Source organism: Myotis nattereri (genome assembly GCF_964212035.1).
Source record: "Myotis nattereri genome assembly, chromosome: 9".
NCBI classification, from domain to species: Eukaryota; Metazoa; Chordata; class Mammalia; order Chiroptera; family Vespertilionidae; genus Myotis; species Myotis nattereri.
This window is the reverse complement of record NC_138084.1, coordinates 74,455,892-74,479,283: the sequence shown is the minus strand read 5'-3', so window position 1 is coordinate 74,479,283 and position 23,392 is coordinate 74,455,892. Positions and strand designations below refer to the sequence as shown.

General features: G+C 36.6%; 1 protein-coding gene across 2 annotated transcripts in view; it reads left to right on the top strand.

Annotated features, from left to right (window-relative positions):
* Positions 1–23,392, top strand: part of DYNC2H1 (dynein cytoplasmic 2 heavy chain 1) — a 310,341-nt gene that overhangs the window by 173,457 nt on the left and 113,492 nt on the right. For both annotated transcript variants that reach the window (XM_081098792.1, XM_081098791.1), the window contains 5 exons: positions 3,038–3,103; positions 5,067–5,117; positions 6,544–6,621; positions 12,870–13,001; positions 14,006–14,078. In XM_081098792.1, coding sequence (XP_080954918.1) covers positions 3,038–3,103; positions 5,067–5,117; positions 6,544–6,621; positions 12,870–13,001; positions 14,006–14,078 — 400 coding nt within the window. The remainder of the gene's footprint in view (positions 1–3,037; positions 3,104–5,066; positions 5,118–6,543; positions 6,622–12,869; positions 13,002–14,005; positions 14,079–23,392) is intronic.

Sequence of the window (23,392 nt, the reverse complement as noted above, 5' to 3'; positions counted from 1 at the left end):
AAGTGTCTATCTAGGTCCGTTGCCCATTTTTTTTTTATTGGATTGTTTATCTTCCTTTTGTTAAGTTTCATGAGATCCCTGTAAATGTTGGAAATTAAACCCTTATCGGTGGTATCATTGGCAAATATGTTCTCCCATGTAGTGGCTCTTCTTGTTGTTTTGTTGATGGTTCCCTTTGCTGTGCAAAAGCTTTTTATTTTGATGTAGTCCCATTTGTTTATTTTCTCTTTAGTTTCCATTGCCCTAGGAGCATTATCAGAGAAGAAATTTCTTCGGCATATGTTTGCGATTTCGCTGCCTGTGGATTCCTCTAGTATTTTTATGGTTTCCCGTCTTACGTTTAAGTCCTTTATCCATTTTGAGTTTATTTTTGTGTATGGTGTGAGTTGGTGATCTAGTTTCATCCTTTTGCATGTATCTGTCCAATTTTCCCAACACCATTTATTGAAAAGACTGTCTTGACTCCATTGTATGCTCTTGCCTCCTTTGTCGAATATTAATTGGGCATAGTGGTTTGGGTCGATTTCTGGGGTCTCTATTCTATTCCATTGATCTATATGTCTGTTCTTGTGCCAGTACCAAGCTGTTTTAAGAACAGTGGCTTTGTAATACAGTTTGATATCTGGTATTGAGATCCCACCTACTTTGTTCTTTCTCAGGATTGCTGCAGCTATTCGGGGTCTTTTTTTATTCCAGATGAATTTTTGGAACGTTCGTTCTAGATTTGTGAAATATGCCGTTGGTAATTTAATGGGGATTGCATTAAATCTATAAATTGCTTTGGGTAGTATGGACATTTTGATTATATTGATTCTACCAATCCATGAACACTTAATACTTTTATATTGATCTATATCTGTATTTATAATCATAAACATATATTAGATATAAAGTATTATTTACAGTATGGGAAAGGCCAAATAAAATGTTTAGATTAAACCTTTGAAAGATGGTGCTTCAATAGATGTTTTTTTTAAAACAAATATTTCCTGTTTTTTTGTGTGTGTGTTTTTGTTTTTTTTTTACAGAAATGATATAAGCTTATTTTAGGAAGTTTAAAAGTATAAACACCTAAGAAAAGAGAAGAAAATAAAAATAGGCTATAATCTCAAAAATAAATCGGTGATAAAAATTTGATATCTATTTTTTCAAAATTTTTGCAGATATCTATAATAATAAAAGCATGATATGCTAATTAGACCGGACAGCCGAATGACCTTCCGGATGTCCTTTTGGACGAAGCTGCAGCAGCAGGGCCAAGGCAGAGGCAGTTAGGGGTGATCAGGCTGGCAGGCAAGCAGTTAGGGGCGATCAGGCAGGCAGGCAGAGTGGTTAGGGGGTGATTAGGCAGACAGGTGAACAGTTAGGGGTGATGAGGCAGGCAGGCAGAGTGGTTAGGGGCGATCAGGCAGGCAGGCCAGCAGTTAGGGATGATCAAGCAGGCGAGTGGTTAGGGGTGATCAGGCAGGAAGGCAGAGTGGTTAGGGGCAATCAGGCATGCAGGTGAACAGTTAGGGGTGATGAGGCAGGCAGGCAGAGTAGTTAGGGGTGATAAGGCAAGCAGGCTAGCAGTTAGGGTGATCAGGCATGCAGGCAGAGGGGTTAGGGGCGATCAAGCAGGCAGGTGAGTGGTTGGGGCAATCAGGCAGGCAGGCCAGCAGTTAGGGGTGATCAGGTAGGCAGGCAGGTGAGCAGTTAGGAGCGATCAGGCAGACAGAGGGGTTAGGGGCGATCAGGCAGGCAGGCAGATGAGTGGTTAGGGGTGATCAGGTAGGCAGGCAGGTGAGCATTAGGGGTGATCAGGCAGGCAGGCGAGTGTTTAGGGGCAATTGGGCAGGCAGGCCAGCGGTTAGGAGCCAGCAGTCCCGGATTGTGAAAGGGATCCTGGATTGAGAGGGTGAGAGGGTGCAGGCTGGGCTGAAGGACCCCCAAATTTTGTGCACTGGGCCTCTAGTATATCCATTTATGTTTATTAACAAACTCCCCCTCCTTCCACAATATGGGTTATGCTATTTTGATTTGAATATTTTCATGGTAGACTTTTGAACATTTAGGTTGTTTCAGTTCTTCCTCCACTGTAAACAATCTTGCAATGAATATTCTTTTTTATAAAAATATATTTTTATTGATTTCAAAGAGGAAGGGAGAGAGAAAGAGAGATAGAAACATCAATGATGAAAGAGAATCATTGATCAGTTGCCTCCCACACACCCACTACTGGGAATGGAGCCTGCAACCCAGGCATGTGCCCTGACTGGGAATTGAACCATAACCTTCTGACTCATAGGTAAATGCCCAACCACTGAGCAACACTGGCTAGGCTGCAGTGAATATTCTTATTGCTTACCTAGGAGTACTTTCATGATCCCTTTGCGTGCATTTCTAGGAATAAAATATCTTGATTTAGCAGTATATAGATTATTTAGGAGCATTTAAACATACACAATCAGAGATTGAAGGTTACTAATGCAAGAATGAGAGGTTTACAAATGATCTGGTTAGTAAAGACTAATTCAGACATCACAATTGGATTTCTACTAGCTAAATAAATCTGTTTTATTTATTTTTTCCTTTTTCTTTTCTTTTCTTTTTTTAAATTGTTTTATTGATTAAAGTATTACAAAGAGTATTACATACAATTGACAATCCCCTGGCCTCCCCTACCCCCCAGTGTCTTATGTCCATTGGTTATGCTTATATGCATGCATACAAGTCTTTCGGTTGATCTCTTACCCCCCTCCCCTCCTGCCCCCCAACCCTCCCCAGCCTTCTCACTGTAGTTTGACAGTCTGTTTGATCTGTTTTATTTTTAATGAGATGTAAATGATGATTAATCCTTAGCACTTTAAAAATTTTCACACTTTCTCTATCCTCTCCACCCCCAACTTGGAAGTGTTGTTCTATGTAAATGTTATTCTTATATTTATAAAAATATTTTGAAGACAGAATACATATTTTGGAACCAAAATTTTAGGACTGTGCTTTTCCAAAACCACTAATTTAGAAAAAGCAAGATAACATCTGTTATTCCTTTCAGGCTGATCAGTTGATGTTCGCATTGCATTTTGTCCGGGGCATGCATCCTGAACATTTTCAAGAAAATGTAAGTGAATGGTGAAGGAGGAAATATAGTTACATAGAAGTTTGGTAATGTACAGATAGAATAGAAATTACTTTAGGGTAGAAATTATATATCAACCTATTAGTTTTTTTACTAAGTTAGAAATTTAGTGTAAGGTGCTGAAAGTTCTACTCCCCTCTCAGGGGGCCCAATATTCTGAAGTGATGATAAGGCAGAAAAAGAAATGTAAGTAACTTACCCACACTGCATAGATTTTTCTAAACCCACATCCACTTACTCAGGACACCAGAAGAATTAGCCTTCTTATATTCCTGGTCTAAGCAGTGGAACTGATAAATATAAAAAACAAAAGGATATGGGTATACTACATTATTTATTCCTAGAGGCCCGTTGCACGAAGAGATTTGTGCAATAGGCCTTCCTTCCCCTGGCTGCCAGCACTGGTTTTCCTCTGGCACCCGGGACCCAGGCCTTCGCTCTGGCCACAGTGGAGAAGCCAAGCCTCTTCAGTCTTCAGTTGTCTTCAGTCTTCAGTTGTCGTTGGGTCTGCATATGCAAATTAACCACCATCTTTGTTGGGTTAATTTGCATACTCATCCTGATTGGCTGGTGGGCATAGCAGAGTGACACCAATTTGCATGTTTCTCTTTTATTTGTGTAGATCTTTACTGACTTGCTCAGAGACACAGGTGGGAATCAAAGGATGGGCAGCTAGCTCCCTTGCACCTGCAGGTTTATGTTAATCTTTTAATGTATAATTTATTTTCTTTGTCTATGACTTCATTTCTGGACTGCCATATAATCCCCTCTCAAACTTGAAAAGAACCTCCTTCAAGCTAGAGCTAACTAATCTACCCTGTGTGCTTCTAATATTTAAAAAATTTTGCATTTTTTCATTATGCCATAATCATAAAGTGAGAGTCCATTAGTTAGGGAGGGAGAAGGCAACCTTGACCTAATAACCTTTAATTCTACTTGACCAGATTTTAATTATGTTCTGCATTTCCCTCATTAAAGTAGTTAAAAGTTGCAGGCCTATGTTTGATCTTTGTTTCTCTCTACCTCCACATGCTCTGACTTACATATTTCTCTTGAATTTATTAACTTGACTCCTTTTATTTCTACTAGTAACTCTGATGCCTTAATCTCCTGCTGTTAATGTTTTTCACTGTGATCAATATGTTCCACACTTTGTAAGACTTAAATTACCTATTTTTTTTCTTCTGCAATGTGAGTAAATTATCTTTGGGAAAGGAGAACATTTTTCTTTGACTCATATTGCAAAATGTTAGGAAGAAGAGTGAGCCGGCTGGGTGAAGGCAGGGAGAATCTTAGTTTGGTAGTGTTTCCATATTGCTTTCAAATTTTAATATGTTTTGGCCTTATTTACTGACCAATGTGTAAGAAATACGGTAGTGCCCCATTATTATCTGATTGGGGGAACCCAGGGTGAAGACAGATTTTCTTAGAGCACTTGATTTCTTAACAGCTGATCAGTTTTGATTATGAGGATTAAAAAAAAAAAAGGAATATGACAGTCTTCTCCCTATCTGTTGGAAAAGATAATTTAACAGAAGAACTTTTTTCTATTTTTACCCAACATACACAATATTTAAACTTTTGGTGCACCTTATAGCTGACTTATTAGTGAGAAATGGCCTATAATAGCAAAACTTAATAGGTAGTGACAAATGCTCATTGAACATGAGATTTACATTTTTAGATATTGAGACTCATATAATATAGTTTTTTGTTTTAATTATATTATTTCTAGATTTCATATTAATATATCAATATTCATAATGTTAGTATTGTACTAGAAATGTGAAGATGTGAAAGGGTTTTTTTTGTTTGATTTTGCTTTTGTTTTACATGTCCTTAGCTGCATTGTAAGCCATCTTACAGGGTTATTAAGAAAATTTTGTTAATTGGTTAGCATTTTTATGTTTTTTGTGTTCCTCATACTCATATTTTTATTCAATAGGAATGGGATACGTTTACAGGTGTGGTTGTTGGAGACATGTTGCGGAAAGCTGTAAGTAAAAAATAATAAAATTATTCTACTGTTAGGGAAAATTGTTCTGGCTTAGACTTCATGAAATATAATCTGCTTCAGAGCAGTTTTAAGTTACTGTTGTAATTACTTTAATTAGAGGATTATGTCCTTGTCTCTATTATCCTTCTATAGATGGATCTAAATATATTTTTTTGTCCTTGAAGACAAATTTTTTTAGAATAATATTAATTAAATACTAAGAAATCAATGTAGTTTCTTTTTTTCAGTACATATGTTTTATTCCAAGACTATTTATATAATCCAAAGAAAATCAAATCTTGCATTATGACTAGAAAAATTTTTATATATAACTAAAGTTTAAAAATTACTTTTAAAAACTTTTGTTAACTTTATTCAAATTCAGATTTTTGACTAGTAATTTTCTGTTTGAACATGTAATGGATAATATTATTCTTCAAAGGAACATACCTAAACCGTAATGCAAAACCTAGCTTATATCTGAAATGTAAGATGTAATAAAAGTAACATATTATGCCAGTTTCTTATTACTTTTGAGTTTTTTCTAAAGTTTTAAGCATAAGAAAGTGAATGCAACTGTGGATAAAAAAGGGACCACATACTAAACCTGACGAGCTCAGAGTTTTATGATTTTATTTAAGCCAAACTGAATGGCTGGCCTTACGAACTCAGAGACCTAAAGTAACCACATAGGATGCTCTGAAATTAAAACTTCGTAACTAAAAGCAAGTCATGGTCGGTCGTCCTGTCCTAGGCCAGTATCTTCCTTTACAAAAGTCAATTTTTACCTTAACTGAGCCTGTCTATTGTCTTTTTGCATCTAAGATAACTCTTGTCAGAGTAATCCCCCTTTTTCCTGACCCCTCAGGGCACGCTCTCCCACCAGAGCAGGGAGAGAGACCACAGAGCTCCTCTCTGTGCTGTAAATGTTAGCTGCTAGCGGCCCTGTGCCTGCCGATGTGAAGGAAGTGTGTGTCTCTCTGTGTACTCTTTATCCAATCTCAGAGATTGCCCTGCTTTGCTTTCTCCCACCTCCCTAGTCTATCACCAGTGAATGTCATGTAACTCTCCCTAGGTTTCCTCCTTTGATTATAATGTGTAAAATAAACTGCAAACTGCCATTCTCTGGAGCATTTTCTCAGTTCGTGGAGATTTTGCATCCAGGCTGTTGTCGTCAGTTTGGCTTAAATACAATCATAAAAAATCTTATAGGTTTGGGCCGTTCTTACATTGACACATTTGTTTAAATGGTTATCTATACCTAGTATAGAATTTTACAATATTGACTTGTAAAATATGTAAAATAAAGAAATAATATATAGAATGAACTGTTAAAAAACTGTGTTTATAAACTTGAGTTAGTTGTTGAATTTTTTTGTCTGAATTTTATCTAATATACCAAGGAAAATAATTACTCTTATTAAAGGACTCTCAACAAAGAATACGTGATCAGCTTCCATCTTGGGTAGATCAGGAAAGAAGCTGGGCAGTGGCAACATTGAAGGTATTTATTTTCTACTGTGTGTAATATTTAAATTTTTTTATATTGGAGTTATTTCTGTGTATATTTTATTTGCTACTTATTCATAGTCAATATTGATATTTCTGTGAATATGACAAAAATCTCTGGGTAAAAGAATATCAAAGAATTATTCTAATTCTTTAACTCATTATTAAACAATTAATTTTCATTTTTCATTCAACATATACATCTTGAGTCTTTACATTGCACAAGGTTCTATGCTGTATACCCATAGAGAATATAAGGATAAATAAATATAAGGTTCTCTAATATGCTAGGTAAAAGCCTAAGCCAGTGGTCGGCAAACTGCAGTCCCTTGAGTGTGGCTCTTCCACAAAATACCACGTGCAGGTGTGCACGTACAGTGCGATTGAAACTTCGTGGACACACTGAAGGGGCCAAAGAGCCGCATGTGGCTCGTGAGCCGTGGTGTGCCAACCACGGGCCTAAGCGACCATTATGACTGAACGACTGGTCGACTGGTGGACCAGTCGCTGTGATGTGCACTGACAACAAGGGGGCAGATGCTCAATGCAGGAGCTTCCCCCGGTGGTCAGTCCGCTCCCACAGCCAACCTCCTGCAGCCGGCCAACCTCCCGTGGTCCCTCCCCACAGCTGGCCAACCTCCTGTGGCTCTTCTCCCAGGCCTGACTGCCCTGATCAAGACTGAGCGAGAAGTCCCCTATTGGCCCCAATTGCCGGTCAGGCTGAGGGCCCCACCTGTGCATGAATTCATGCACTGGGCCACTTCTATTCATCTTTTATATATCTCTCATCCTCACTTCTTCTCCATGCTTGCAGTCATGTTTAATTTTGGCTGTCATTATTCAACTTGATTTAGCAATTAGACCCTACTTCTAATCTCAGACCTCTCCATTTTAGTCTATCCTTTGTGTTTTAGTTTATTTATGGTATGGTTAGTGCCCTATTTAAAACCCTCTAATGGTCTCTTATCACTCATAGGATAAAACCCACAGTTTTCTTGGATAACATATAAGATGATACACAATCTAATCTTTACTTGCCTCTTCAGTTTTACTTCCAGTCCATATCTTCAGTGTTTCTTATATATGCTAGTTTTATTATTCCCTCTCCCTGAAATGCCCTTTGACTGTTTTTACTGTGAAATGTCTATTTATTTTTTAGAACTTACCCAAAGCATTACTTCCTCTGTGACTTTTACCTGATTTCTCCATTGTATCTTTTCTATTGACATATACTGGTATGGTATCTTGAACATTCCCATATCATAGCACCTACCATAATGATATAAAATGATTTGTCATGTCTGCCTTTCTCCTAGGATCTTTGAGATTAGGATCCTTGCCTTATTAAACTTTATTTCCCTGACTTTAGTGCAAAACCCAAGTCATTTATTCTTTTGTTTATTTAGTGGATACTGACTAAATACCAGATGCATGGTTAAATTTTTTAAAATACTTTTTAGATTGGACCTATTAAGATTATGAGTAGACAAGCTAATGGTGCATGGATAAGGTAATTTTGCATTGTTCATGTATTCCATAGGATTAAAATATGTATTAACTATTTATAATATGCTCTTTGAGGATGAAGAGTTCAGATACATAAAAGTTTTAGTTCCTACTTTGTAGGAGTTTATCACCTACTGAAGGAAACATTTTTTTAAACAATTATAAGAAAATGGAAAAAATAAAAAATAGTGAGAATTTGAAGGGAATTCTGGATTTTTGGACAGGACCTTGAACTAGCTCATGTACTCCTAATGGCAAAAGTAATAATAATCAACAGGGTACAGGTAATTATTGCTTGAACAGTTGATCTACTGAGAGGTTACACTTGGTAAAGATTACAAGTTAAGTAAATGTTACAATTTAAGTAAAGAAATGCAAACCATTTAGGAAAGGGAGCTCTACATTCAGAAAAGGTTCATAGATAGGCTGATGGTCACAGGGAAGGGATGGGGCTTGGCAGAGGTAGGCCAAGGGATGGGGGTGGGGAAATGGGAACATCTGTAAGTGTGACAACAATAAAATAAAAAAGGTAAATCTATAGGCTATAGGAAATCTTCATATATCAATATTCACTCTAAATATACATGGGCTGCCCTGGCTGGTGTGGCTCAGTGGATAGAGCGTGGGCCTGCAGACTGAAGGGTCCCGGGTTCCATTCCAGTCAAGGGCATGTGCCTGGGTTGCAGGCTTGATCCCCAGTAGGGGGCGTGCAGGAGGCAGCCAGTCCATGATTCTCATCATTGATGTTTCTATCTTTCCTTCCTCCCTCTCTAAAATCAATTAAAATATATATATATATATATATAAATGGATTTAACTCATCAATTAAAAGACACAGAGGAGTAATGGAATGGATCAGCAAATAAAATAAGGATAAACTGCCTTCAGAAGACACATCTTAGCTGCAAAGACAGACTCAAAGGGGTGGAAAATGGCATTCAGAGAAAAACAGGTATAACTGTATTTATATCAGACAAAATAGATTTCAAGATATAAAAGATAACAAGAGACACAGATGGATATTTCATAGTGATAAAGGGGACAATACATCATGAAGACATAACACTTATTAATATATATGCACCCCACCAGAGAGCACCAAAATACATAAAGCAATCACTAACAGAACTAAAGGGAGAAACTGACAAAAATAAATTTATAGTAGGGAACCTGAATACCTCATTGACAGTGATGGACAGATCATCCAAATAGAAAATCAGTAAGGAAATATTAGCCTTAAATAATGCATTAGACCAAATGGACATAATCGATATTTACCAAGTGTTTCATCCCAGAACAGAAGGGAAGATATACATTCTTCTCTAGTGCACACGGAACATTCTCAACACACACAAAAGTAGGCTCACATACCTAAGAAGATTGAGATCATACCAAGGATATTTTCCAACCACAATGCTTTGAAATGGAAAAATCAACTACAAAAAGGAAGCGGAAAAGTACCACAAATATGTGGAGATTAAACAACATGGTGCTAAACAAAGACTGGGTGAAAGAAGAAATAGAAGATCGAAAAGTAACAGGCGCAAATGAGAACGAAAACATGACATCAAAATTTGAGAGAGGCAGCAAAAAGAAAAAAGAAAAAAAAGAAAAAGAAAAGGTTTATAGTATACATTAGTGTTTTCTTGTTGTCATTTCAGTTTACGAAACATTTTCAAATGAATTACCTCATTTAATTATCACAAAACCCCTAAAAGGTGGTTATTAACTCTTTTTACAGATGAGAGATGAGCATCAGCAGTAGTAAGGTGCTAAATGAATGAAACTAAGGTTTATTTTAAAGTTCATACATGTTTTTGAGGACCTATTATGTGCTAAGCATCATGCTAAATACTATAGATGCTTTATCTTATTTTACCATCACAATAACCTAATGAGGCGGTCATAATTATGTCTGTTTTAGGAAAGAGGAAACTAAGCTGCAGGGAAGTTAAATAGCTGGGAAGTGTTGGAGCTAATTATTTTAATTCAGGCATTCTGACACCAAAGTCCTTGCCTATAATATCTAGGTTTTCCAAATACAGTGTTCTCTCTCTCTGCTTCCTTCCCTTCCCTCCTCATCTCTTTCTCTCCCCTCCTCCCAGTGTTCAGTGTATTTGGATGGTGAGGATCAGCATAGGGAGGAAAAAGTTCCAAAGCCCAACTCCCATCAGTTCCATCTGTGTTCTTTACAAGCCAAGGTGTTTTTGTGGGTAATGAAAAACACATTTCTCTCAAAATCTATATATATGTTCCCATTCTTGCTTTCCTTCCCCTGATGTTCTTCACAATTATTATAAGAGTACAGCAGCACATAGCAAATACAATAAGAATAGCTAGCATTTATGGGTGATTATGTTCAAGGCATTTTGCAGAATTTGAAAATAGATTATCATCTCATTTAATATATTCCATAATATAATGAGATAGCCACACTATATTGTCCTCATTAGACAGATAAGGACACCAAGGCACAAAGTGATATAGTCACTTGCGTATGGTCATTTAGAAGGTAGATTCAGTTTTTGAAATTGAGCTTTTTGCTGCAGAGTCTGAGCTTTTAACTACTTTTTTTTTTTTTAAATCCTCAACCCAGGACATGTTCATTGATGAGAGAGAGAGAGAGAGAGAGAGAGAGAGAGAGAGAGAGAATAATCATCAATGTGAGAGAGAAATATCTGTTGGTTGCTTCACGTACGTGCTCCAACTAGGGCCCAGTGTTGAACCTGCAACCTAGGTATGTGCCCTGACTGAGAATTGAACCCATCACCTTTTGGTGTATGGGATGATGCTCCAACCAACTGAGCCACCTGGCCTGGGTTCTACCACTATTTCTTACCGCCTTTATTTCATAAATATTTGTTGAATAAAATAAATGGATTCTGTATTATATCATTGGTTGTTTTCATTAATCATTTATTTGGTACCTGCTACTATTTAACAGAGTGCTGGTGGAATGACAAATATTTTGTAATATAAAAAGACTCTACATTGAATGAAGTTACACTGTAGAGAATAAAACAATAATTACCTTGTGATGTGGTTGATGCCATAGTAGGCCTGTATCCCTGGTAATTAGACCCGGGGTCTAACATGCAGCTGAGAGCTTGCTAAATGTGTATAATCTATCTCAGTTCTCTAACCAAATACATGATGGTTATACATGTAGCACACATAAATTGGTGGTGGGGCCTTATACAGTAATTGCCATTAAAGTTAATAGGCAGCCATCAAGTTCTATCCTAATAGGCTTAAATCATTATTGAAAAAAATTAAAGTATGCTTAGTTAATTTTCTGCTGTGTAAGTTTAATTTTATTAAGTTACAATAATGAAGTTTAGGCAATATAACTGATTATTTAGAAATGAATAAAGATATTTGGATAAAGCATTTTTAAATGCTTGATTTATGTTTATATTACATGAAATTTTAATATAAATCTTCCAAATTCACCATTTAAAGAAATTCTCCATCTATACACATTTATATTTCTGACCTTGTAAATCACTGTTGAAAAAGTTTGGAAGAGAGAATACTGTTTGAGGTAGAGGAAATAAATATGTTGAGAAAAATCTCTGATAGATGATATTGTTTAAGCTGAATATTGAATGCTGAGTAGAAATTTAGAACATTTAGAGGCAAAGGAAGCAACATGTTCATGAATAGGGGCAGAAATGAATATAGTTTAAAAATTTTGCTTTGTTAAGGATTTTTATATTGAAATGAAATTTGACATACTTTTATACTTGTGGCAATGCTTAAAATTTGCACTTGTATATGTCAATTACAGTATATCTCAATTTAAAAATCTGCACTTGTTAGAAAAGTTTTAAAAGTTTTTAACTTGCCCTAGCCAGTTTGGCTCAGTGGATAGAGCGTCAGCCTGTGGAATGAAGGGTGCCAGGTTAGATTCTGGCCAAGGGCACATGCCCAGCTTGCAGGCTTGATCACCAGTAGGGGACGTGCAGGAGTCAGCCGATCAATGATTCTCTCTCATCATCGATGTTTCTATCTCTCTCTCCCCCTCTCCCTTCCTCTCTGAAGTTTCTATCTTTCTCTCTCCCTCTCCCTTCCTCTCTGAAGCCAAATTCTGGAAAAAAAAATATATATTTTAAAGAATAATTTAAAAAAATTTTAACTTGTATTTATTTTTTTATTCATTTTTATTTAATCCTCACCTGTGGATATTTTTCCATTGAATTTTAGAGAGAGTGGAAGAGAGGGAAATACAGAGAGAAACATCAGTGTGAGAGAAACACATTGATTGGTTGCCTCCTGCGTGCACCCTGACCAGGGCCTGGACCAGGGAGGAGCCTGCAACCAAGGTAAGTGCCTTTGACTGGAATCGAACCCTGGACCCTTTGGTCCACAGGCTGATGCTCTATCCACTGAGCCAAACTGGTGAGGGCTGCACTTTTTTTAAAGTAAAGCATTCTTTTCTCCACAAAGTGGAGATGGATAGGTACAAATGTTTTTACTGAAAAAAATAAAGTTTTTATTAACTTACAAGTATTGATGTAGTACTCTTTTGGAAATATTTTCTGTAATTTAATTATGGGTTGCATAAGTCTACCATATTATTTCTGACCTAGAAATGATTAGATAAACCGACATAAAGTAGAAAACAGGTAATAAATATCCATCAGTAATTACTTTCCATTTCTTTTTTTAGTAATTCACGTACATACGTATTTATGTTGACTTGTAGCTCACTCTGTGGTTATTCTTATTTTTCAGATTGCTCTCCCCAGTCTTTACCAGACCCTCTGCTTTGAAGATGCAGATCTGTGGCGTACGTATTATCATCATTCAATGTGTGAGCAAGAGTTTCCATCTGTTCTTGCAAAGAAAGTTTCCTTATTTCAGCAGGTAAGTTATCTAAATGCATAAAAGTATTTAACATTACTCTTGTTCAGAAGCCAAATTCAATGAAAATAAATAAATAAGTGAAAGCTCTGCCTTTGGGTGCCACATCACCCTGACATGGCACATATGAGAAAGGCCCTTCTGCTTTTGCCATCTTATCCGGATAATGAAATCACTGGCAATATTTCTGAATGTGGTGTTTCCCACAGTAGCTTTTCTTACTCCCTCTGACTCTGACCCAAGGGTGATTTTGCAACAGAGAAAATCACTTACAGAAAGAAATTAAGGTGTAGGCTTTATAGGCTCTCTACTCATTGTGCACGTTCTAGGGAAAACATCTCATGGCGAGGAATATGGTAATTTTTTTTCACGTATTTTAAATAGAATGATGAAACCTGCTGATAGGTCCCACTCAGTGTTTTGGGGAAGTGAAGGCTAAGAATTGGAAAGCTCTTTAGGAGCTGGTACTCTGGAAGTGACCCTTCCAGTTCCTCGAAGTGGTTCTGTCCCTTTTGTATCCCCTTGGTGAATTCTATTTTACCAAACATGTTTAAAAATACAAAAAGAAAAAAAACACACCTTTATTAGAAAATGTATATATGATTCAGCATAAAAATGGTGATTAAAAACTTTAGGCAAGATTTTTGGGCCTCTGTTCTGCTGTCATCAGAAGTACCTTACCTAGAGTACCCTATTTTCACCTGGCATTTGGCTTTTTGTTATTAGATCCCGAAGAAGCAGATAACCCTATGATCATTACTTGCTGATGTTTACTTCTGGTGACAGGTTTGAGAAAATAATGGATTTTTGTAATATTTTGCCTGTAACGATGGGCCTTAGTATAAACCTATTGTGACAGTTTGAGGGGTAGTAAATAATATACAACAGTGATAAGTATTCACATATTTTAGTTAACATTTGTGGAATTAATTGACCTCACTGTTGTTTAGTTAGGAAAGCCATTTTAGGAACTTTATTACTTAAAATGCCCTGCCCTTTGCTTTTAGGTCCTGGTGGTGCAGGCCCTCAGGCCCGACAGGCTGCAGAGCGCCATGGCTCTGTTCGTGTGCAGGACTCTGGGTAAGGGTTTTGCTTTCCCAGAATTAGACCACTGACCGAGTCTTCCGTGTTTAACCTACGGGTTATTTCCTGCTGACCTTAGGTTAGCAGATTACCGGCATTATTTTCTTCATTCTGCTTATTTTACAATCTCCACCTGGCTTAAAAAATAATTTCTGTGTTGGATCTGACCATATTTAATGTGTATCAGGTTTAATGCATAATTGACATCCTATATGTAGTTAAGTTTTTAAAATTGTTTTCTTATGAAAGCACAGTAGACATTTAGACATATGTCCAAGATTGGTAATTTAAAGCAGGGAATCAAATGTTTGATTTTAGACAAAGTAAAACATATAGATACCATAGGCTTAGGAAAAGAAGCCTTCTAAATGAGTTATTTTAATTCTGTTTAAAAAACAAAAAATGAAAATTTATATATCTTTCAGATTATAAACAAAATGTTCAATACATTTTTAAAGTCTTTCAGATCATCTTACCTGCAGAATTAAAAGTGGTTACTCATTTGGAAATAATAAACTATATCATGTTTCCATTTATGCAATAAATTTTGGAAAAACTATGTTAAGAAAAGATTATGAAAAGTATTTTAATTGAAGTGTAGAGTCATCCAAGAATAATGGATTTTTATTATTCTAAACTGCGGAGGTTGTAGAACTATGTTAGAAATGAAAAGTCTGGCACAGTTAAAATAGTGTGCTGATAATTTTTCTAGATCTTTCATTTCAATTTAATTTTGTATATACGTATATGAAATTTTAGATAGAAACTATTTTATAAATATATTCCAATCATGTAAGCCTAACATTTGAGATTATATATATATATATTTGGTTTTCTCATATAAAGAAGTTTAGCCCTGGTCGGTTTGGCTCAGTGGAGCGTTGGCCTGCGGACTGAGGGGTCACAGGTTTGATTCCCAGTCAGGGCACATGCCCAGTTTGCAGGCTTGATCCCCAGTAGGGGGCGTGCAGGAGGCAGCCAATCAATGATACTCTCTCATCATTGATGTTTCCGTCTCTCTCCCTCTCCCTTCCTCTCTCTGAAATCAATAAAAATATATTTAAAAAAAAGAAGTTTAGTGCAGAGTTTTCTGAAATTAAAAGAATATACTGGTCTTTCTAGGCTTATCATTGTAAAACTTTACAGTATTGAATAATCATTTTTGTTAGTTAATAAAGCTGGTATAATTGATTATATCTGGATATTATTTTGAGAAATTGTCTCTTATCTTCAGATGATCAATTTTACTCTAGTGACCACACACTTTCACTTAAACATGAATGTTGTTCATAATGATTATAATCACAGTTAAACATAAATAGCTCTTACTATATGCCAGGTACTAGTCTAAGTGCTATACATGTGTCAGCTATTTTAATCCTCACAGCAATCCTAGAAGGGGCTCTTTTTATATCCATTTAAAGATGAGGATACAAGATCACATAGCTAATAAATGACAGTACTCAAACCCAGCTCCAAAGCCTGTGTTCTTTTTAAATACTGAATGAGTAATATTTATTCTCAGTGTAGAGGAATGTTGCTGGTGGGTACTAATATAAAACAGTCTCGTTAAACCTTAAAGTTATTCCGTGCACATAGCCATCTCTATTCTAACTTACTGTATTAGTTTCCTAGGGTTTTCCTAAGTGTACCATACACTAGGTGGCTTCAAGCAACAGAAATTTATTCTTAGAGTTTTGGACTCCAGAAGTCCAAAATCAAGCTTTTGTCAAAGCTATGCACCCTCTGAAATTTGTAGGAGACTTCTTCCTTGCCTCTACCTTGTCTGGTGGTTTGCTGGAAATCTTTGGTCTTCCTTGGCTTGTTGATACTTAACAAATCCCTGCATTCATTGTCACATGACATTTTCCTTGTGTGTCTCCATGTTCACATGGCTGTCTTCTTGTAAGGTCACCTGTCATAGGGGATTAGGGACTCACCCTACTTCAGTATGACCTCATCTGAAGTTAACTAATTATATCTGTAATGACCCTATTTCCTTAAAAGATCACATTCCGAGGTATTGGGTTTAGTACTTCAACACTTATTTTTATGGGAAAAACAGTTCAGTGCGTAAGATCTACCAACCCAACTTTTCACGTAGTCACTGTCTTCCACTTCACCCTCCCTGGAATATGCAGATACACGCGGATACACACACATATTTTGAGGCTCCCTTTAGATGGATCATTGGGTTGGCTGGCAATGTATATATGGAAATGGGTCTGGACATACTCTGTGCTCTTCTTCCCTTAAGCATGGAGAGGAAAGCCCCTGTTTATTCATTTGTTATAGGCTCTTTGTTCACTAGGTAATTTTACTCACATTGGTCATAGTGTTTATCCATCTAACTCTTCGTTGCAGATGACAGATACCCATCTCAAACTCACGTAAGTGGAAAAAGGGAGAAAGTATAACCAGAAAGGTAGAGGTAGGGCTGGCCTCTGGGCTGCTTGGTTTCATGGACTCAAAACAACGTGGGGAGGCTTCCTTTCTTGCCTCACCCTTGCTGGTCCTTTTTTCTTTCTGCCATCACCCCTTTGTTTTACTCTCTTTCTATGTCTTTACCTTTCTCTGTCTCTCACGTTCCTTCTAGACGTTTGTTTAATTCTTACCTGTATGTCGACCTTAGCCTCTGGGTTCATATATATGCTGGGGGATAGGGCTGCTGATTGCCTGGGATAGACTTTAAAGCTTGTGATTAAAGAGAACTTTCCCTCCAGACTTCATATATGGAAAAGCAGTTTCCCCAAAAGAAGTCATGGAAGGGGCTGTCACCAGTTCCGAGAAGAACTGCTGGTACAAAACAATAGATAGCCATTATAATAAGCTTACATATTATCTGTTTTAAATAATTTTCATATTTAAGTAACTTATAAAGTACATTCCTTTAAGAGCTACAAATACGTAACTTTTTTGATTCTGAAGAATAAAGTAGTTGAACAAAGATATTAGTGTCCATGTTAAAAATGTTGATAAGCATACTTTATCTTGTAACTGAAGAATGTAATATGTTACCAGATATAAGCAAGAATTGAATAATACTTGCATACTAGTAGGTGTATAATAAATATGAAAATCAACTATCCCTATATTTACTACTTAAGTTAGCTAATTGAAGTAGCCTTTTTGAGAAAATAAAAGCAATAAGATAGAAATTCTTTATTTCTCACCAACAAATCTATATACTACCTGCTTTGGTACTCATATTCATTCTTTCACTGCTGTTACTATGAATGAATGCCCTTGTTCCAACTAAAGGCCAGCCCATTTGTTTAAGTTGTTGTTTTTTGTATTCTTACCATTATCCTCTTCTCCTGCATTATCAATTTCACCTCCTTAACAGGATCATTTCATTAGCAAACTAACAGATTTTAGTATCACCTGTCTTAAAAGTACCTCCCATGACCCTGTTCCCTCTGTAGCTACCATCCTAGTTCTTTACTTCCTTTTGCTATAAAACATGTTGAAAGTGTGTCCGTAATCAGAGACTGCAGTAACCCATTTACTCAACTCTTGACCATTATATTTCTCCTTTCATACCTCAACAGTTTTAGGGAAATTTTTCACTTTCCTTTCCTGGCTGCTTCTCTGCCTGTCTTCTAAATATTGGAGTGGTCTTCCTTCCACTATAGTGTTAGTTTGTTTTCCCTTTCACTGTTACATATTTTCTCTCTAGGTAACCTCACCTAGTCCCTGGCTATAAATGTCATCCATGAATTACTAACTCTTTTATCTGTTATTTCTAGCCCTGACATCTTCCTAGAATTCTATAGACTCAGATATCCAAATGCTTATTCGATGTTTGCATGTGAATGTCATATCATCAATTTAACATGACCAGTACAGAACTTTTCATGTGTCTATGCTAGCATCCATTCAGTTGCTGAAACCAAAAACCTGAAAGTAATCCTTTCTCTTTTTTCTTACTTTAAATACACAATCTATCAGCAAGTCCTTTTAATTCTCACTCTGAAATTTACTCTGACTCATTTCCTTTTTTGTCATTACTTTAACCCTAATGCAGACTACCATCATCTCTCACCTTAATTACTGTCCTAGCTTTGGCTATGTTTGGCTCTTCTATATTCAGAATATAGGTATCCAGAATCCCATCACTTCTCACACCTTCACTACCACCTGTCACTTTGTTCAAGCCACTATCATATGAGCAAGATTATTGCCATTCAGACCTCTTTTCTTCCCCACTTTCAGTTTATTCTCAACACAGCAGCCAAAGTGCCTTTTGAAATATGTTAGATCATATTACTCTGTTCAACCTCTTCTGATGGTGTCTCCTCTTTCTGAGTCCTTACAGGCTCTTACCTCCCTGTCGTTTTTCTCTTTGCTTCCCCTCGTATCTAATCTTACCACTCTCACTCCTGCCCAGTCTTTTCCAAGCATAGTGGCCTTTTTCCTGTTCTGGTGCAGGGATGGGGAACCTATTTTCTGCCAAGGGCCATTTGAATATTTATGACATCATTTACTTAATATAATTCACTTAATATAAATTCATGTTGCTATGAAAAAAGCGCCTAGATTTATTGAATTTTGAGTCCAGCCTGCAGTTGCCTTGGCAGGGCCAGACCAAATGATTTCTCTGGCCTTACACACCCTGCGGGCCCACCGTTCCCCACACCTGTTCTAGTGCCTCAAGTGTGTTTCTGTATCTCAAGACCTTAGCATTGGCTGTTCCTTCTTGCAAGAGAGCTGTACCCCCAGTTACCTCCCTCACTTCTCTGCTCGAATGTCATCTTTTTCAGTGAAGATTTCCCTGAACACACGATGTAAAAATTACCTGTTCTTTCCTGGCTCTCTATATCCCCCTTACTCTGTTTATTTTCTGTAACAGTTGTCAGGACCTGACATATTATACATTTTTTTTAATTGTTTGTCCCCCAACTAGAACATAAGTCACATGAGGGAACAAATTTTGTTTTGTTCACAGTTGTGCCCCCAATGCCTTAAACAGCTCTGGAAGGAACATAGAGGCACTATAAATGTTTGTTAAATCAATGACTCCCTAATTTGTCTTCCTACTTCATTTCTTGCTTCCCTCCCAATCTATTCACTCTAGAAAGCCGTGTGATCTTAAAACAAACAAACAAACAAAAACTTAAACTAAATCATACTTGTTTTTTACATAAAATTTCCAAATTTTTCTTCAAACACTGAGAATAAAATCCAGATTTTGTATACAAGCTTAAAAGGCCCCACACAGTCTGGCCCTGCTTGCTTCTCTGACCTCATTCCAGACCCCTTTTGCTTCCCCCCTGTGCATTTGCTCTGTTTGCTCTGTTTCCTCTTCTTCTTCTTCTTTTTTTTTTTCATGGATGGCTGCTCTGTATATTCAGGTATTAATTTAAAACATTGCATTTTCAAAGGTCTTTCTGGGCCACCTAATCTGTACCAACACTAATTCTCTACATAGTAGCACTATCTGATGTATTTCTGGCTTATCTATATATTTATTGTCTGTTTATGTGACTTGATACAAGTTTAAGTAAATCAAGGACATTTTCAGAGTGTTTTTAAAGAATCTATTTTTTTTATCACCCATTTAGTCTTTAAATATATGTTCTTTGTTGCATACCACACATGACTTATTTTATTGACTTTGTATTTTGAATCTCTACTAACTCTTTGGAATATTTCTGTTATGGCACTATGTAATTTCCAGGTTAAATGACATTTATGGTTTAACAGCATTAAGCAAAAACCTCATGAGAGTCACATATTCAAATACTTTCAAAGTTTAATATATTTCCAAAACTGTTACCAGGAAACCCAGGGTTGGACTCAGGCTGCCTGTCGCTGTGTCCAATAACGAAGGCAGGGTTGAATCATATAAGGCTCTTATTGAAAAGCCTAGCCAATCATGAAGATAGAGCACTTACAAGCATTCAAATCCTGTCTTCCAGCAAGGTGCAGGGACAGGATTATATAGGGGAAGAGGCTATGGTGAGTCTGGGAATGGACTTCAGCTATAGTCCTTAGTCATCAGGCAATGAGATGATGATGATGAGATGATGATGTATTGACTCTTGGTGGGTTGGTCTGACCCTGCTTATCGGTTCTGCTTGCTGGATTCACAGCTGAGTCACCTCCCCAATACCTTCACACAGGCCTTGAAAAGGAAACCTAAGAAAAACTTAACGCCCCCCTTCACATATAAGAAACTTAACCCCTATTCACATAAGTATATTTGTTCTGATTTAAAATAATATGATTATTTTTCAGATTAATTCAGGTGCTCTATGTATCAGATTATAAGTCCCCCCAATCAAAATGGTGTATGGTTGGATGACTTTATTTGGTCAAGTGATTTTATTAATGTAGTTTTATATAAAATTACAGTTTTTATTGTATGAATAAGTTTTAAAATTTTAGCTTCCTGGAGAATGACAAACACTATATCATTTAAACCAAATTTTAGAGATTTGATTTCAAATATAATTTCTTGAAAATCACTCATGTTTTTTAAATCTCTCTTTCTGTAAGTTCACTATTGGTGTATAAAAATGCCATATATTTCTTGGCATTAATTTTGTATACTGTTACCTTGCCAAATTCATTTATAAGGTCTAATAATTGTTTGATGAAGTCTTTAGGGTTTTCTATGTACAGCATCACGTCATTTGCGAATAATGACAGTTTTATGTCTTCCTTTCCAATTTGGATACCTTTTATTTCTTCTTCCTGTCTAATTGGTATGGTTAGCACTTCCAGTACTATGTCGATCAGGAGTGGTGAAAGTGGGCATCCCTGTCTCATTCCTGTTCTTGGGTAAAATGGTTTTAGTTTTTGCCCGTTGAGTATGATGGTGGCTGAAGATTTGTCATATAAGGATTTTATTATGTTGAGGTATGATCCATCTATTCCTATTTTGCTGAGGGTTTTTAAAAGAAAGGGTGTTGGATTTTGTCAAATGCTACTTCTACTTCAATTGATATGCAGAATTAAGATACCTAGGAATAAACTTAACTAAGGAGGTAAAAGACTTGTACTTGGAAAACTACAGGACACTGAAAAAAGAGATAGAGGAAGACATAAACAGATGGAAGAACATACTGTGTTCATGGATTGGTAGAATCAACATCATTAAAATGTCCATACTACCCAAAGCAATCTATAGTTTCAATGCACTTCCCATTAAAATACCAATGGAATATTTCACAGACCTAGAACAAACTCTCCAAAAATTCATCTGGAATAAAAAAAGACCCCGAATAGCTGTAGCAATCCTGAAAAAGAAGAACAAAGTAGGAGGGATCTCAATATCAGATATCAAGCTGTATTACAAAGCCACTGTTCTCAAAACTGCCTGGTACTGGCACAGGAACAGACATATAGATCAATGGAATAGAATAGAGAACCCAGAAATCGACCCAAACCACTAAGCTCAATTAATATTTGACAAAGGAGGCAAGAACATACAATGGAGTCAAGACAGCCTCTTCAATAAATGGTGTTGGGAAAATTGGACAGATACATGCAAAAAAATGAAACTAGACCACCAGCTTATACCATACACAAAAATAAACTTAAACGTAACATGGGAAACCATAAAAATCTTAGAGGATTTTTATGTGGAGGCAGCAAAATCTCAGACATATGTCGTAGCAATATCTTCACTGATACAGCTCCTAGGGCAATGGAAACTAAAGAGAAAATAAACAAATGGGACTAAATCAAAATAAAAAGCTTCTGCACAGCAAAAGAAACCATCAACAAAACAATAAGAAAGCCCACTGAATGGGAGAACATATTTGCAATGTTATCACTGATAAGGGTTTAATCTCCAACATTTACAGGGAGCTCATAAAACTTAACAAAAGGAAGATAAACAACTCAATCAAAAAATGAGCAACAGACCTAAATACATACCTTTTGAAAAAGGACATAAGGCCAAGAGACATATGAAAACATGCACAAAGTCACAAATCACCAGAGAGATGCAAATCAAAACGACAATGCAGTACCATCTCACACCTGTCAGAATGGCTATCATCAACAGAGCAACAAATGACAAGTACTTGGGAGAATGTGGAGAAAAAGGAGCCCTCGTGGACTGCTGGTGGGAATGCAGACTGGTGCAGCCACTATGGAGAACAGTATGGATTTTCCTCAAAAAACTAAAAATAGAACTTCCATTTGACCCAGTGATCCCACTTCTAGGAATATATCTCAAGAAACTAGAAACACCAATCAGAAAGGATATATGTCCCCCTATGTTCATAGCAGCACAATTCACCGTAGCTAAGATTTGGAAACAGCCTAAGTGCTCATCAGCAGATGAGTGGATTAGAAAACAGTGGTACATCTACACAATGGAATACTGTGCTCCTGAAAAAAAAAAGGAATTCTTACCATTTGCAAACAGCACGGATGGAACTGGAGAGCATTATGCTAAGTGAAATAAACCAGTCAGAGAAAGATAAATATCACATGATCTCCTCATTTGTGGAATATAATGAACAACATAAACTGATGAACAAAAACAGAGACAGAGAAGCATCGCTCAGACTGTCAAACCTCAGAGGGTAGGTAGGGGAGGGTGGGGGTAAGGAGGAGAGATCAACCAAAGGACTTGTATGCATGCATATGAGCCCAACCAAGGGACACAGACACCAAAGGGGTGAGGGCATGAGTTGGGGGGACTTGGGGGGGAGCAATAGGGGGATAAGGACACATATGTAATACCTTAATAAAGAAAAAAAAATCACTTGCATGGAAAGATTTTTATTAAGTTTTAGCAATCCTTTTTTATAATCTATAAATTTTAAAATAGTTATTTTAAAAATATGTTAATGAAAGTAGTTTTGATTTACAAATTTAAGTTATTAGAGCATTCCTCAAATCTTTTAGGCATGCCACTTTACTCCTATAAATCAAGCCTTATGTGCTAGCCAAATCTGCAACATTAGTTTTTTGAAAATAGTTGTTACCAAATGCAATGATTATGCCTTTTAAAATTCTGATTTAATTTTGATTTGTTATTAATGAGCAAAATATTATGCTTTGTGTATTTAAGTATTACAAGACATGTTCTTGGAAGGTGCTGCAGTATCTATAGGAATCAGAAACTTCTCAACAGTTCTCCAAAAAGCCTTTTTGAGCCTTGCAATTTTCCTAGTTTTACAATCTCTTATTCATGCTTGCAACCCATCCCAGTCCCAGGTACCTTGCTTCCATAGCTCAACCTGTCTCGTGAGGTCTGTGTATAAGAGGAAAGGAAGGACATTCATTTTCTATGGCATCTGTAATAAATGATCATAAATTAGCTTAAAACAACACCCGTTTATTATCTC